The sequence below is a fragment of the Bufo gargarizans genome, chromosome 6 (assembly GCF_014858855.1).
Source record: "Bufo gargarizans isolate SCDJY-AF-19 chromosome 6, ASM1485885v1, whole genome shotgun sequence".
Classification (NCBI taxonomy): domain Eukaryota; kingdom Metazoa; phylum Chordata; class Amphibia; order Anura; family Bufonidae; genus Bufo; species Bufo gargarizans.
The window spans coordinates 4,848,028-4,862,396 of NC_058085.1; the positions used below are offsets into that span (position 1 = coordinate 4,848,028).

A 14,369-nucleotide genomic window follows, 5' to 3' on the forward strand; every position below is an offset into this window, starting at 1 on the left:
GGGGTAGGACACACTATACAGCACCAGGCACAGTGTCATGGGGATATGACACATATACAGCACCAGGCACAGTTCATGGGGATATGACACAACTATACAGCGCCAGGCACAGTCATGGGGATATGACCACACTTTACAGCACCAGGCACAGTTCATGGGGATATGACACACTATACAGCGCCAGGCCACAGTTCATGGGGATATGACGCACTATACAGCGCCAGGCACAGTTCATGGGGATATGCGCACCTATACGCGCCAGGCACAGTAATGGGGATATGACGCACTATACAAGGCGCAGGCACAGGTCATGGGGATATGACGCCACTATACAGCGCCAGGCACAGTTCATGGGGATATGACGCACTATACAGCGCCAGGCACAGTTCATGGGGATATGACGCACTATACAGCGCCAGGCACAGTTCATGGGGATATGACGCACTATACAGCGCCAGGCACAGTTCATGGGGATATGACGCACTATACAAGCGCCAGGCACAGTTCATGGGGATATGACGCACTATACAGCGCAGGCACAGTTCATGGGGATATGACGCACTATACAGCGCCAGGCACAGTTCATGGGGATATGACGCACTATACAGCGCCAGGCACAGTTCATGGGGATATGACGCACTATACAGCGCCAGGCACAGTTCATGGGGATATGACGCACTATACAGCGCCAGGCACAGTTCATGGGGATATGACGCACTATACAGCGCCAGGCACAGTTCATGGGGATATGACGCACTATACAGCGCCAGGCACAGTTCATGGGGATATGACGCACTATACAGCGCCAGGCACAGTTCATGGGGATATGACGCACTATACAGCGCCAGGCACAGTTCATGGGGATATGACGCACTATACACGCGCCAGGCACAGTTCATGGGGATATGACGCACTATACAGCGCCAGGCACAGTTCATGGGGATATGACGCACTATACAGCGCCAGGCACAGTTCATGGGGATATGACGCACTATACAGCGCCAGGCACAGTTCATGGGGATATGACGCACTATATAATAGCACCAGGTATATTTCATGGTGGTATGGCACACTATAGTTTTGGAAATATCTGAGATGGGTTTTCTCCATATTATAATTATTCATTTTCTAAATCTATACAGCTCCAGTACGGAAGATTTCAGTCTTTCATACTGGAGCAGTGAATGGACAAAAAAAAGAACTCTGTACCTATCCCTGGTGGTGCAGAGATCAACGTCCAGTGGTTTTATGAACAGTCCGGTGGTTTACCAGGGATCAAGTGGACATATAGATAGACTGATGGTATAGAGGTTTAGGAATGGCGTCCAGTGGTCTTGTTAGGTCTGATGGTATAGGGGTTCAATAATGTTCCTGGGATGAAGTGGTAGCGGAGAAGTCCAGCACTCTTAAAGCAAGAGTAAAATCTATCACAGGAAAGTTAGGAAAGCATAGCATCAAACTGATGACTCGTTTCAACCTGTGGAACACTTCGGATTGATGCTATGGTTTTTGTAACTTTCCTGTGATGGGTTTTATTCCTGCTTAAATAAAGACTCCAAGTTCTTGGATGCTGGACTTCTCCGCTACTTACCTTGCTGTTTGTTCTGCATGTCCCGGCATTCAGCTGTGGGTGAGCTGGGGGTTTGCTTCATTGGGATCAAGTGGTGTTATAAACAGTCCAGTAGTTTATAGGTTTAGTAATAACCCCTTGTGTGCAGTGGTTTTATAAGTCCAGTAGAAGATCAATAATATCCCTGGGGTCCAGTGGTCTCACAAATAGTCTGGTGGTATAGAGATTTAGTAATATCCCTGGGGTCCAGTGGTCTCACAAATAGTCTGGTGGTATAGGGGTTCAATAATATACCTGGAAAAACATGGACCTATAAACAGTGTAGAGGTTTAGTAACACCCCTGGTGTCCAGTGGTTTTATGAGCCCAATTAAGCAATATCCCTGGTGTCCAGTGACTGGTGGTATAGGACTTGGTGTGATATGGTCTTATATAGTTTGGTAGTGTAGAGGTTTAGTAATATCCCTGGTGTCCAGTGACTGGTGGTATAGGACTCAGTGTGATATGGTCTTATATAGTTTGGTAGTGTAGAGGTTTAGTAATATCCCTGGTGTCAAGTGCTTTTATCTAATCTCCAGTGGTATAGTGGTCTAATATACCGGTGTCTTGAGATATAGAGGTATCCCTAATTTCTAGTGGTTTAACAATTCCCTGGTATTCAGTTATTATAATTTCTGTTAGTTTAGTGGCTGAATAATATAATATCCCTTGTGTCTAGTGGTATCGCTGGTGATAATAATAAATCCATATACCGTTAATGAACATTATCCCTGATGTTGAGGGACTTTATAATACTAATGATCTTGGGTTGAATTCTCTCCCTAGTGTTTATAAGTGTAATATCCCTGGTGGTTTAGTGATCTAGTAATATTCCCGGGGGCCTGATAATATGCCTGATTATATAGGGGCTTAATATATGTCTTGTCATCTAATCAGATCCCTGGTGTCTAGTGGTATTTAATATCACAGGTGATACAGGGTACTAGTAACTAGTAATTGCATCAGTTAGTGCTGTAGTACCTAATGTCTATTGGTCTGATAATATCCCTGGTGTCTAGTGGCCTCGTAATGTCCCTGGTGTGTAGAGGTCTAATAATATCACTGGTGCTTCTGATAATATCCATGTTACATAGTGGTCTCATCACATTCCTGGTTTCCAGTGATCTGATAATATCCTTGTTGTCTGTTAATACCCCTCATGTCTAGTGGGCTGATAATATCCCTGATGTCGGGGGAGGGGGGGCTGATAATATCCCTGATGTCGGGGGAGGGGGGGCTGATAATATCCCTGATGTCGGGGGAGGGGGGGCTGATAATATCCCTGATGTCGGGGGAGGGGGGGCTGATAATATCCCTGATGTCGGGGGAGGGGGGGCTGATAATATCCCTGATGTCGGGGGAGGGGGGGCTGATAATATCCCTGATGTCGGGGGAGGGGGTGCTGATAATATCCCTGATGTCGGGGGAGGGGGGGCTGATAATATCCCTGATGTCGGGGGAGGGGGGGCTGATAATATCCCTGATGTCGGGGGGGGGGGGGGGGGGGTTTGGCTGATAATATCCCTGATGTCGGGGGGGGGGGGTTTGGCTGATAATATACCTGATGTCGGGGAGGGGGGGGGGCTGATAATATCCCTGATGTTGGGGGGGGCTGATAATATCCCTGATATGTCGGGGGGGGGGGGCTGATGATGTCCCTGGTGTCTGGTGATGTGTCTGGCGCTCTGACGATGTCCTCCCTGGTGTCTGGCGCTCTGACGATGTCCTCCCTGGTGTCTGGCGCTCTGACGATGTCCTCCCTGGTGTCTGGCGCTCTGACGATGTCCTCCCTGGTGTCTGGCGTTCTTATATCTGCCCTATGTACAGTTCTCATCCAGTTCGACACTTGTGGTACAGCCGGACATGAAGTGGGGGTTAACCATATTATCGGGATGTGCATCCTAGTTACGGCGCACGTCTCCTGCGTCCTTGGGGTGTTCTCTCTCCTCCTCGATTTTTGCACAGGGCTGAATTTATTGAGGTCCATAGATTGGGCACCTCCAAACCCTAATCTATTATTAATGGGGCAGATTTAGAGCCAGCAGGCCTCATCCATATTCAGAAATCTGCTGTGCCCGGGGCGACGGGTCTGGAGATGGCTCCCAGAAGGGCACCAGCCGCCTTCACCTGAGCGATAAATCCAGTGGCGATTACTTATCCTGCAGGCAACGACACTCGGGGGTTACGGTGGATTACACGGTTTCTTAAAGGGACCTGCTCCACATTATTAGGAGAAGCACGCTCACCATTGACCTCAGCTGAGCTCCCTCCCATGGGTTACACCTTGCCTTTTACTCTAGTTACATCCAGAGCTGCTGCATTCTTAGCTCTGATTTCTCTTGTAAAGCAAACGTAGCAATATGAGTACAGATGTAAAATAATATAAAATATAACATAAATGTAATTATAGTGTAATATGTAATAAAATATAAAGTAATATCATGTAATAAAATATAGTGTGATATAATATGTATAATGAGCTCAATGCTATAATTTACTGTAAGAGGTAATACAGTATAAAGTCATGTAATACGATTTTGTGTTCGCCAGGACCCTGGGGGAATCTTGGGCCCAAGTCAAGAAAAGTCTCGCAGACGAGGCCGAAGTTCATCTCAAATTTTCCTCGAAGGTAAGAAAATACTGTGCAATTTCTACATTGTACGTGGTGAGGTGTGAGGTATGTGGTGACTCCAGGGCAGTTCTGTGGTCCCCCCAGCTGGGTACCAGGCCCTTACTACGGGGTCGTCCAGTCTAGGATATCAGGACTGACGTGAATGTATCTGCTGGTCACCAACTCCCATCATCTCCTCATAGCTACAGAGTGAAGTGGAGAAACCCCTGCTGAACTTCAGAGAAAACTTCAAGAAGGACATGAAAAAGTTCGACCACCACATAGCGGACTTACGGAAGCAGCTCGCCAGCCGATACGCCTCTGTAGAGAAGGTGACTCCTCAATCACAGGGGGCGGGGCTGTGACAACCTCTCAGACAGGATATACAGGCAGGTTGTCAGCAGTAATAGATGTTCCTGTAGTATAAGGTGTGTGGATCTCATGTCTGATCACATGTCATTATATCAGTGATGTCATCAGCAGGGGGCGGGGCTGTGACTACCTCTCAGACAGGATATACAGGCAGGTTGTCAGCAGTAATAGATGTTCCTGTAGTATAAGGTGTGTGGATCTCATGTCTGATCACATGTCATTATATCAGTGATGTCATCAGCAGGGGGCGGGGCTGTGACTACCTCTCAGACAGGATATACAGGCAGGTTGTCAGCAGTAATAGATGTTCCTGTAGTATAAAGGGTGTGTGATCTCATGTCTGATCACATGTCATTATATCAGTGATGTCATCAGCAGGAGGCGGGGCTGTGACTACCTCTCAGACAGGATATACAGGCAGGTTGTCAGCAGTAATAGATGTTTCTGTAGTATAAGGAGTGTGGATCTCATGTCTGATCACATGTCATTATATCAGTGATGTCATCAGCAGGGGGCGGAGCTGTGACTACCTCTCAGACAGGATATACAGGCAGGTTGTCAGCAGTAATAGATGTTCCTGTAGTATAAGGTGTGTGGATCTCATGTCTGATCACATGTCATTATATCAGTGATGTCATCATCAGGGGGCGGGGCTGTGACAACCTCTCAGACAGGATATACAGGCAGGTTGTCAGCAGTAATAGATGTTCCTGTAGTATAAGGTGTGTGGATCTCATGTCTGATCACATGTCATTATATCAGTGATGTCATCAGCAGGGGGCGGGGCTGTGACAACCCCTCAGACAGGATATACAGGCAGGTTGTCAGCAGTAATAGATGTTCCTGTAGTATAAGGTGTGTGGATCTCATGTCTGATCACATGTCATTATATCAGTGATGTCATCAGCAGGGGGCGGGGCTGTGACTACCTCTCAGACAGGATATACAGGCAGGTTGTCAGCAGTAATTGATGCATAGATGTTCCTGTAGTATAAGGGGGATAGATCAGATGTCAGCAGGTAACCCAGTAATAAGGATATTCTGTAATTAAGATAGAGTTCCCCTTTAAGCCCCGCCCTTTTCTTCTCCCAGCAGTCTTGTAACCTCCTGCTTTGTGTTCCCCTCCTCTTCAGGCTCGGAAAGCTTTGGCCGAGAGACAGAAAGATCTGGAAGTGAAAACGCAGCAACTGGAAATAAAACTGAGCAACAAGACGGAAGAAGACATTAAGAAAGCGCGGAGGAAGTCGACACAAGCAGGTGAGGGGCATGCCTCGTGTGCTGCTGTGACCTCACCACCCCCTGTCACCACCTGTCGCCCAGCAGTGATAAGAGTCCCGGCCGAGCTCTTGCCCACATATTGGGACCCCTCTATTGTGTACCCCGGTAAATAAGGTCTCGGCAGTCTAATAGACCCTGGAAGTGCCTGTCCACATCGTCCTCCCCACGTCACCGCCCGCACCTTCTACATCATCTCTTCTCTCCTGACATGAATTCAATATATAATTCTCTGTGATTCTGCCGCACGTGGCCCGCAGCGTGATATCTCAGTATATCTCCAGCAGCAGCGAACGCAACGCATCCTCGCTTCGTGTCCGCACCAGAGCTTCTACTGAGGAACTTCATGGATCATCAGTCATCATCTGTCACCAGTCACAACTCACTGGCATCATCCATGGTCATCATTATCCAACATCCACTGTCATCATTAATGGTCATCAGGGGCGTAGCTATAGTGGAAGCAGCTGCTATAGGGCCCAAACTTAGAAGGGGCCCACACAGGAGGACAAAAAGATTTTGTTATGTCCCACTCAACAGTATTATACAATGACAGTATATACAGTGACACGACATACTGAATATACGTGTAGGAAACTGACGGAGCTACTGCCGGGCCTGATCTATGAGAACTATCTTGACTGGCCGCAAGAGTGAGGGTGGCATGGGAGGAGGGGGTTGCTAGGGGTGGGGGCCCCATTCAAAAAGTTGCTGTGGGGCGCAGTCAGTTCTAGTTACACCGTAGATGATCATCCACCATCAGTAATCACTAATCATCCATCATCAAGTGCAGCACAACTTACCTCCACAGCAGCACCAAGTACCACAATGCCGCATAGCATACCTCCCCAGCAGCTCCAAGCAAACACCACAGTGCAGCACAACATACCTCCACAGCAGTTCCAAACACCAGAGTGCAGCACAAAATACCTCCCCAGCAGTGCCAAACACCACAGAGCAGCACAACATACCTCCCCGGCAGTGCCAAACACCAGAGTGCAGCACAAAATACCTTCCCATCAGTGCCAAACACCAGAGTGCAGCACAAAATACCTCCCCATCAGTGCCAAAAACAACAATGCAGCACAACATACCTCCCCGGCAGTGCCAAACACCAGAGTGCAGCACAACATACCTCCCGAGCAGTGCCAAACACCAGAGTGCAGCACAACATACCTCCACAGCAGTGCCAAACAAATCACAGGGAAGCACAACATAACCCCCCCCCCCCCCCCACCAGCAGCAAAAAGTGCCACAATGCCGCATAACATACCTCCCCAGCAGCACCAAGCAAACACCACAGTGCAGCACAACATACCTTCCCGGCAGTGCCAAACACCACAGTGCAGCACAACATACCTTCCCGGCAGTGCCAAACACCACAGTGCAGCACAACATGCCTTCCCGGCAGTGCCAAACACCACAGTGCAGCACAACATACCTTCCCGGCAGTGCCAAACACCACAGTGCAGCACAACATGCCTTCCCGGCAGTGCCAAACACCACAGTGCAGCACAACATGCCTTCCCGGCAGTGCCAAACACCACAGTGCAGCACAACATGCCTTCCCGGCAGTGCCAAACACCACAGTGCAGCACAACATACCTTCCCGGCAGTGCCAAACACCACAGTGCAGCACAACATGCCTTCCCGGCAGTGCCAAACACCACAGTGCAGCACAACATGCCTTCCCGGCAGTGCCAAACACCACAGTGCAGCACAACATGCCTTCCCGGCAGTGCCAAACACCACAGTGCAGCACAACATGCCTTCCCGGCAGTGCCAAACACCACAGTGCAGCACAACATGCCTTCCCGGCAGTGCCAAACACCACAGTGCAGCACAACATGCCTTCCCGGCAGTGCCAAACACCACAGTGCAGCACAACATGCCTTCCCGGCAGTGCCAAACACCACAGTGCAGCACAACATGCCTTCCCGGCAGTGCCAAACACCACAGTGCAGCACAACATGCCTTCCCGGCAGTGCCAAACACCACAGTGCAGCACAACATGCCTTCCCGGCAGTGCCAAACAAGCAGCGCTAAACAATCCACAGGGCAGCACACAAACTCCTCCCATCCCCACCCACCCCATCTCGAATCAAGGAGGAGGAGGCACAGGACAAGGCAGTGCTTCACTTGATCCCTGTGCAGCGCCGCTGCTGGTAATGATCTGCTTCTGGGAACACTGTTGTCCAGGATTAGAAAATCACAGCTGCTTCCTTCCAAAAACAGCACCACACCTGTCCACATGGAACTACCTACATACTGGTGTCTGTATCACAGGGCCTATATAACAGTGTCCACATACTAGTGTCCATCACTTACATATGATGCTGGCCATACACATTCAGTAGCTGTCTACCTCTCGTGACTCCCTCCTGGCTTTCCCATACGTTGGCTCAGTCGAGTGTGTATCCTATGGGGAGAGCAAATTAGGCCACAGCCCGATACTTCTGGACACGGCTGAACTCCAGGGAAGACAAAAGTATCTGGCGAGAATATTCATTGCACCCATCACATCATCTGTCAGAGGAGAGTCAGAAGCTCCCCACACACATTAGACTGGTGGCCTGGCCCGCTGTTCATGGCTCAGGGGACATAAGACTAATGTTTACGGGAACCTTTACAGTGCCTATATAATAGCAGCGGCCACCTTCCTCTTCGTTTAGATATTTTCCATAGTGTGCCTCAACATCTGAATTTCCGCTATTATCTTTCTCCAGGAGATGACCTCATGAAATGTGTGGATCTCTACAACCAAGCACAATCCAAGTGGTTTGAAGAGATGGTGACGACCACCTTGGTAAGTGTCCAGTCTCAGCTTCAGGAACCTTCCACTGTCCTCAGGTCTTTTATGTGCTACCATCATTCTTCTGGAGGGAGCACAGATTTTATATCTTCCTGGGAGGAGCTGTATAAGAACCACCAATCATATCTCCTCTTCAATTTCTCAAATGTTTTTATAGGTTTCTTAAAGGGGTTGTCCAAGTTATATTTATTGATGACCTATCCTGAGGATAGGTCATCAATATCTTCAAACAGCTGATCGGAGTGGGTGCCGGGTGTCGGACCCCCTCCGATCTGATATTGATGACCTATCCTGAGGATAGGTCATCAATAAATATAACTTGGACAACCCCTTTTACGGATCCTTCTGATGACACTAGGGCAGGGAGTGTTGTGTGTGTGGACCCAGGTGGAGAAGTCATGAGATATGTGTTTAGCATTTTGAAACCTTATTTCAGATATCCCTAATGATAGTTGGACAGGTCATGGATGGTTACATCTCGTGTGTTTTTATGTCCTGCAGGAACTGGAGAGACTGGAAGTTGAGCGGGTGGAGATGATCCGTCAGCACCTCTGTCAGTACACACAACTACGGCACGAAACAGACATGTTCAACCAAAGTGTAAGTACCAGACATCTCCTCGGTGCATGACCCCAAGAATACAAAACTATTGGGTAACCGGCATGTTTGCTCCATTCCTGCAGACGGTGGAACCCGTGGACCAGCTGCTCCAGAAAGTCGATCCTGCCAAAGACAGGGAATTATGGGTGAAAGAGCACAAGACGGGCGACATCCGGCCCATTGACATGGACATATAGACTGTTTTTGATGTATTTTTGCCAATTCCTTGGTTTGGAGAGTTCTTTATATGACTGCCAGTCCGGGGACATTCTACATTGCTGTAAAGTATACAAGGTCATTCCTTGCTGAGCTAAAAAATATCATAATTTTTTTGGAACAGGGGACACTGGGATTTGTCTGTTCGTGGTACCATGAATGCAGAGTTGACTGGCCTCATGTGCTGTTTCACACGTGGTGCCAACCAGCTTGGCTTCTTGGCAGAGGACGTCATAAAGCTTGTGCCACACTGGATATTGCTGCATAATACCAGAACATATATAAAATAACGTAAAGTAACAAACACTATACATAAAACTATATGAACAAAAAAAAAAACTTTACAGAGACGGCCCCCAGGGTGACACCTCAATTTTAGGGCATCCATAAAACAGGTACAATGACACCCATGTCATCTCCCTCACTCTTGGACAAAGGTCACATGATACAAAGACATTTGGGAAATGGTGACATTAAAACAATGTACTAAATTATGTTCAGCAAAGCAGCTACAAAGACCATGTCCTCCTGTGAGACTCGGCGCCACCTTGTGGTCGATTACTATGAAAAATAAAGCTCTGTAAAACTTTATGGTTAATTTTCCAGTGTCTATAACTGATGTTTCAGCAGAGCTTTCCCCCATTCCACCTCCTCGATTCATCAGGTTCATATGATTCCCTCATATTATGGCTACCTGTGTAAATTCTCACCCCTCCTTTCCTATGTATTATAGCAGATTTCTAAGGCCTGACCTCTGCCCCAGCCTGACCCCCGCCCCTCCCCCACACGCCTTTCACCCCTCTTTGTACAGATCTAATGTAAAAGACAAACATTTTTCAGATTCTATGAAACTAATTTAATTGGATGAAGCGGAGAATTGTGTCCGTAGATTCATGTTTGTGTAAAGTTGTGATGTCATTAAAAAAGTTTTCAGAAAGAGAAATTATTGACAACTGAACGGAGGAGATTCCCGCTGTATATCCAGAGTTCTAATAAATCATCTATAAAACCAAGTCTCATCAGTCTTATTTGTCATCGAGCGTCCAGAGAAGGGGTACTGTGCAATGTGTGTGTGTGTGTGTGTGTGTATATATATATTCACCTAAAGAATTATTAGGAACACCATACTAATACGGTGTTGGACCCCCTTTTGCCTTCAGAACTGCCTTAATTCTACGTGGCATTGATTCAACAAGGTGCTGATAGCATTCTTTAGAAATGTTGGCCCATATTGATAGGATAGCATCTTGCAGTTGATGGAGATTTGAGGGATGCACATCCAGGGCACGAAGCTCCCGTTCCACCACATCCCAAAGATGCTCTATTGGGTTGAGATCTGGTGACTGTGGGGCCATTTTAGGACAGTGAACTCATTGTCATGTTCAAGAAACCAATTTGAAATGATTCGAGCTTTGTGACATGGTGCATTATCCTGCTGGAAGTAGCCATCAGAGGATGGGTACATGGTGGTCATGAAGGGATGGACATGGTCAGAAACACGGCTCAGGTAGCCTGTGGCATTTAAACGATGGCCAATTGGCACTAAGGGGCCTAAAGTGTGCCCCAAAACATCCCCCACACCATTACACCACCACCACCAGCCTGCACAGTGGTAACAAGGCATGATGGATACATGTTCTCATTCTGTTTACGCCAAATTCGGACTCTACCATTTGAATGTCTCAACAGAAATCGAGACTCATCAGACCAGGCAACATTTTTCCAGTCTTCAACAGTCCAATTTTGGTGAGCTCGTGCAAATTGTAGCCTCTTTTTCCTATTTGTAGTGGAGATGAGTGGTACCCGGTGGGGTCTTCTGCTGTTGTAGCCCACCTTTCTTTCCCATTCTGACATTCAGTTTGGAGTTCAGGAGATTGTCTTGACCAGGACCACAACCCTACATGCATTGAAGCAACTGCCATGTGATTGGTTGACTAGATAATCGCATTAATGAGAAATAGAACAGGTGTTCCTAATAATTCTTTAGGTGTATGTGTGTGTGTATATATATATATATATATATATATATACATACACAGGACAGGAGAAGGGGTACTGTGCAATATATATATATATATATATATATATATATGTAGTCCAGAAAATAAATGAACGGCACTCCAGTAGGTCATGAACAAATAACTCCTTTATTCACCCGTGCGGTGCAATGTTTCGGCTCACTACTAGAGCCTTTTTCAAGCAAAGAAGATATGCATATGGTGAGTGTATATATAGATAAAAAAATCCACAGTGCCAGTGCCGCCATTTTTCTCTGATATATTTTGGATAAGGAGACATACACAAGTGAAGTCATGAGACCGCTGTCTGATTCTCAAACATACTAACTCCCTGATGGAGACCCGGTCTTTAGAATTAAAGAGAAGATGACCACTATGGTCCAGTATTTTGAGACAGCTGGGACAATTGACCAAAATAGTAGTAGAGTAGATATCTCATAAATCAGTCACCAATCACCCTGGTGCTATATATACTACCAAAGGTACACAAGACCCTTACAGACCCCCCAGGATGCCCAATTGTGTCCTCAGTGGACTCTATTTTAAGTCCATTAGCCATGGTACTAGAGAAGGCCTTAACACCAATTGTAAAAAGCACGAAGTCGTTTTTACTGGACACTCCTCATTTTCTAAGAATTGTTAATGATTTGGGTCATGTTCCTGGAGACAGCCTCCTAGTGACTATCGACGTGGTTAGTTTATCCACATCGATTGGCCACAGGGAGGGCATTCAGGCAGTCTCCATGGTCTTAGAAACTAGTGAATACCCACCATCCATACGTGATTTCTTTGTACGGCTGTTAGAGATTGTCCTGATGGAAAAAAAAAATAGTTTGGAGATAATTAATACCTTCAGAAACTTGGGACCGCGATGGGGTCGAATATATGCCAAATATATGGAGGACTCCTCTGTTCAGCTGAAGCAATTTCAGGCTGAATCTGAGGAAAATAAACGAGTGAAATGACACAGGGACACCGAGGACTATAAGAAGGGCAATGTATACATCTGGCAAACAGAGAGATATGGCAACACCCAGCAGAGAGATATCAGAAAAAGGAGGAAAACGTACAGACACCTTCACCTGAGGATAAAGCTTTTTTAGACAACACTCCACAGATACAACACTTGCAACACTCCACATTCCTTCGAGGTGGTCGTAGACATCTAAGGAATGGGCAAGTTTTACGCAGCAACCGGAATCGACCCGCAGTAAACAGGGGACATTTGACGACGAAAAAGTGACTGTGGTCAACATGTCTTCCAAAGAACTAACTCCTTCACAAGTGAGTGTTTTGTCTAAAGGGTTTTCAATGTGTCCCAGTTCACACATCAATTGGTTTGAACTTGAGTCTAACTTGCATTCATTTTTCCACCGTATTAAACTCCGTTTGGAATTGTGACAAGGAGAGGATTGTGAGACCACAGACTAGTGATTTCACGCTGGGGTCGCTCAATTTATTCCAAAAATGTGACTTTTCACTGGTTATTAATAAACCAGCAGTTGAAGCTTATATTAGTGCTGTCAAGCGGGGTGTGTCTGAACTCGGGTCCTCCTGTCAGGGGCACCTTGACTTCAGACACCCCAACTTGACCAGTATAGAGGTAGATGCACTTGAGTCACTCAGGTCCGACCCCACCCTCACCTTGAAGCCGGCCGACAAGGGGGACGCGGTCGTTATTATGGACACCAGCAAATATATCCAAGAAATAATGAGGCAATTGGGGAACCAAGAGGTCTATAAGGTGTTGGCTTCTGACCCCAAATTTGAGATTGCAGGGATTATACGTAATTGTTTAACAGATGCTATGGTGGCAAGGACTATCGACGGGGATCTACGTGATTATCTTGAGGTGGCACACCCTGTCACCCCTGTGATACAATATATATACAATATATACAAGACACATCAGACTTCTTGGTCAAGCTTGGAGAAGTTGATTTGGCAAACTCCTCCCCTGTGTTACTTGCCTCTTTTGATGTAACCTTGTTATATACTTCAACTGTACATGAGAGAGGTATTTTGGCTGTTGAAAAAATGCTTCAGTTCTCATCTTACACTTATAGTAACATAGTACATAAGGCCGAAAAAAGACATTTGTCCATCCAGTTCGGCCTGTTATCCTGCAAGTTGATCCAGAGGAAGGCAAAAAAAAAACTGTGAGGTAGAAGCCAATTTTCCCACTTTAGGGGAATAAAAAATTCCTTCCCGACTCCAATCAGGCATCAGACTAACTCCCTGGATCAGCGACCCCTCTCTAGTAGCTATAGCCTGTAATATTATTAAGCTCCAGAAATACATCCAGGCCCCTCCTGAACTCCTTTATTGTACTCACCATCACCACCTCCTCAGGCAGAGAGTTCCATAGTCTCACTGCTCTTACCGTAAAGAATCCTCTTCTATGTTTGTGTACAAACCTTCTTTCCTCCAGACGCAGAGGATGTCCCCTCGTCACAGTCACAGTCCTGGGGATAAATAGATGATAGGAGTGATCTCTGTACTGACCCCTGATATATTTATACATAGTAATTAGATCTCCCCTCCCCTCCCCTTTGATATTCTTTTCCAGTTATTACTTTAGTTGCCCTCCTCTGGACCCTCTCCAGCTCTGCTATGTCTGCCTTGTTTACAGGAGCCCAGAACTGTACACAGTCCTCCATGTGTGGTCTGACTAGTGATGTGTAAAGTGGTAGGACTATGTTCTCATCACGGGCATCTATGCCCTTTCTGATGCAGCCCATTATCTTATTGGCCTTGGCAGCAGCTGCCTGACACTGGTTTTTGCAGCTTAGTTTGCTGTTTATTAAAAAAACCTAGGTCCTTTTCCATGTCAGTGTTACCGAGAGTTTTACCGTTT

At 46.7% G+C, this 14,369-nt stretch overlaps 1 protein-coding gene across 4 annotated transcripts in view; it reads left to right on the top strand.

The window, feature by feature from the left end:
* LOC122941177 (growth arrest-specific protein 7-like) overlaps positions 1-10,503 on the top strand; it is a 178,342-nt gene extending 167,839 nt beyond the window's left edge. For all 4 annotated transcript variants that reach the window (XM_044298218.1, XM_044298219.1, XM_044298221.1 and 1 more), the window contains 6 exons: positions 4,159-4,237; positions 4,423-4,551; positions 5,725-5,848; positions 8,593-8,672; positions 9,180-9,278; positions 9,362-10,503. In XM_044298218.1, the coding sequence (XP_044154153.1) occupies positions 4,159-4,237; positions 4,423-4,551; positions 5,725-5,848; positions 8,593-8,672; positions 9,180-9,278; positions 9,362-9,475 (625 nt within the window). In that variant the 3' untranslated portion in view covers positions 9,476-10,503. The remainder of the gene's footprint in view (positions 1-4,158; positions 4,238-4,422; positions 4,552-5,724; positions 5,849-8,592; positions 8,673-9,179; positions 9,279-9,361) is intronic.
* Positions 10,504-14,369: the final 3,866 nt, after the last annotated feature.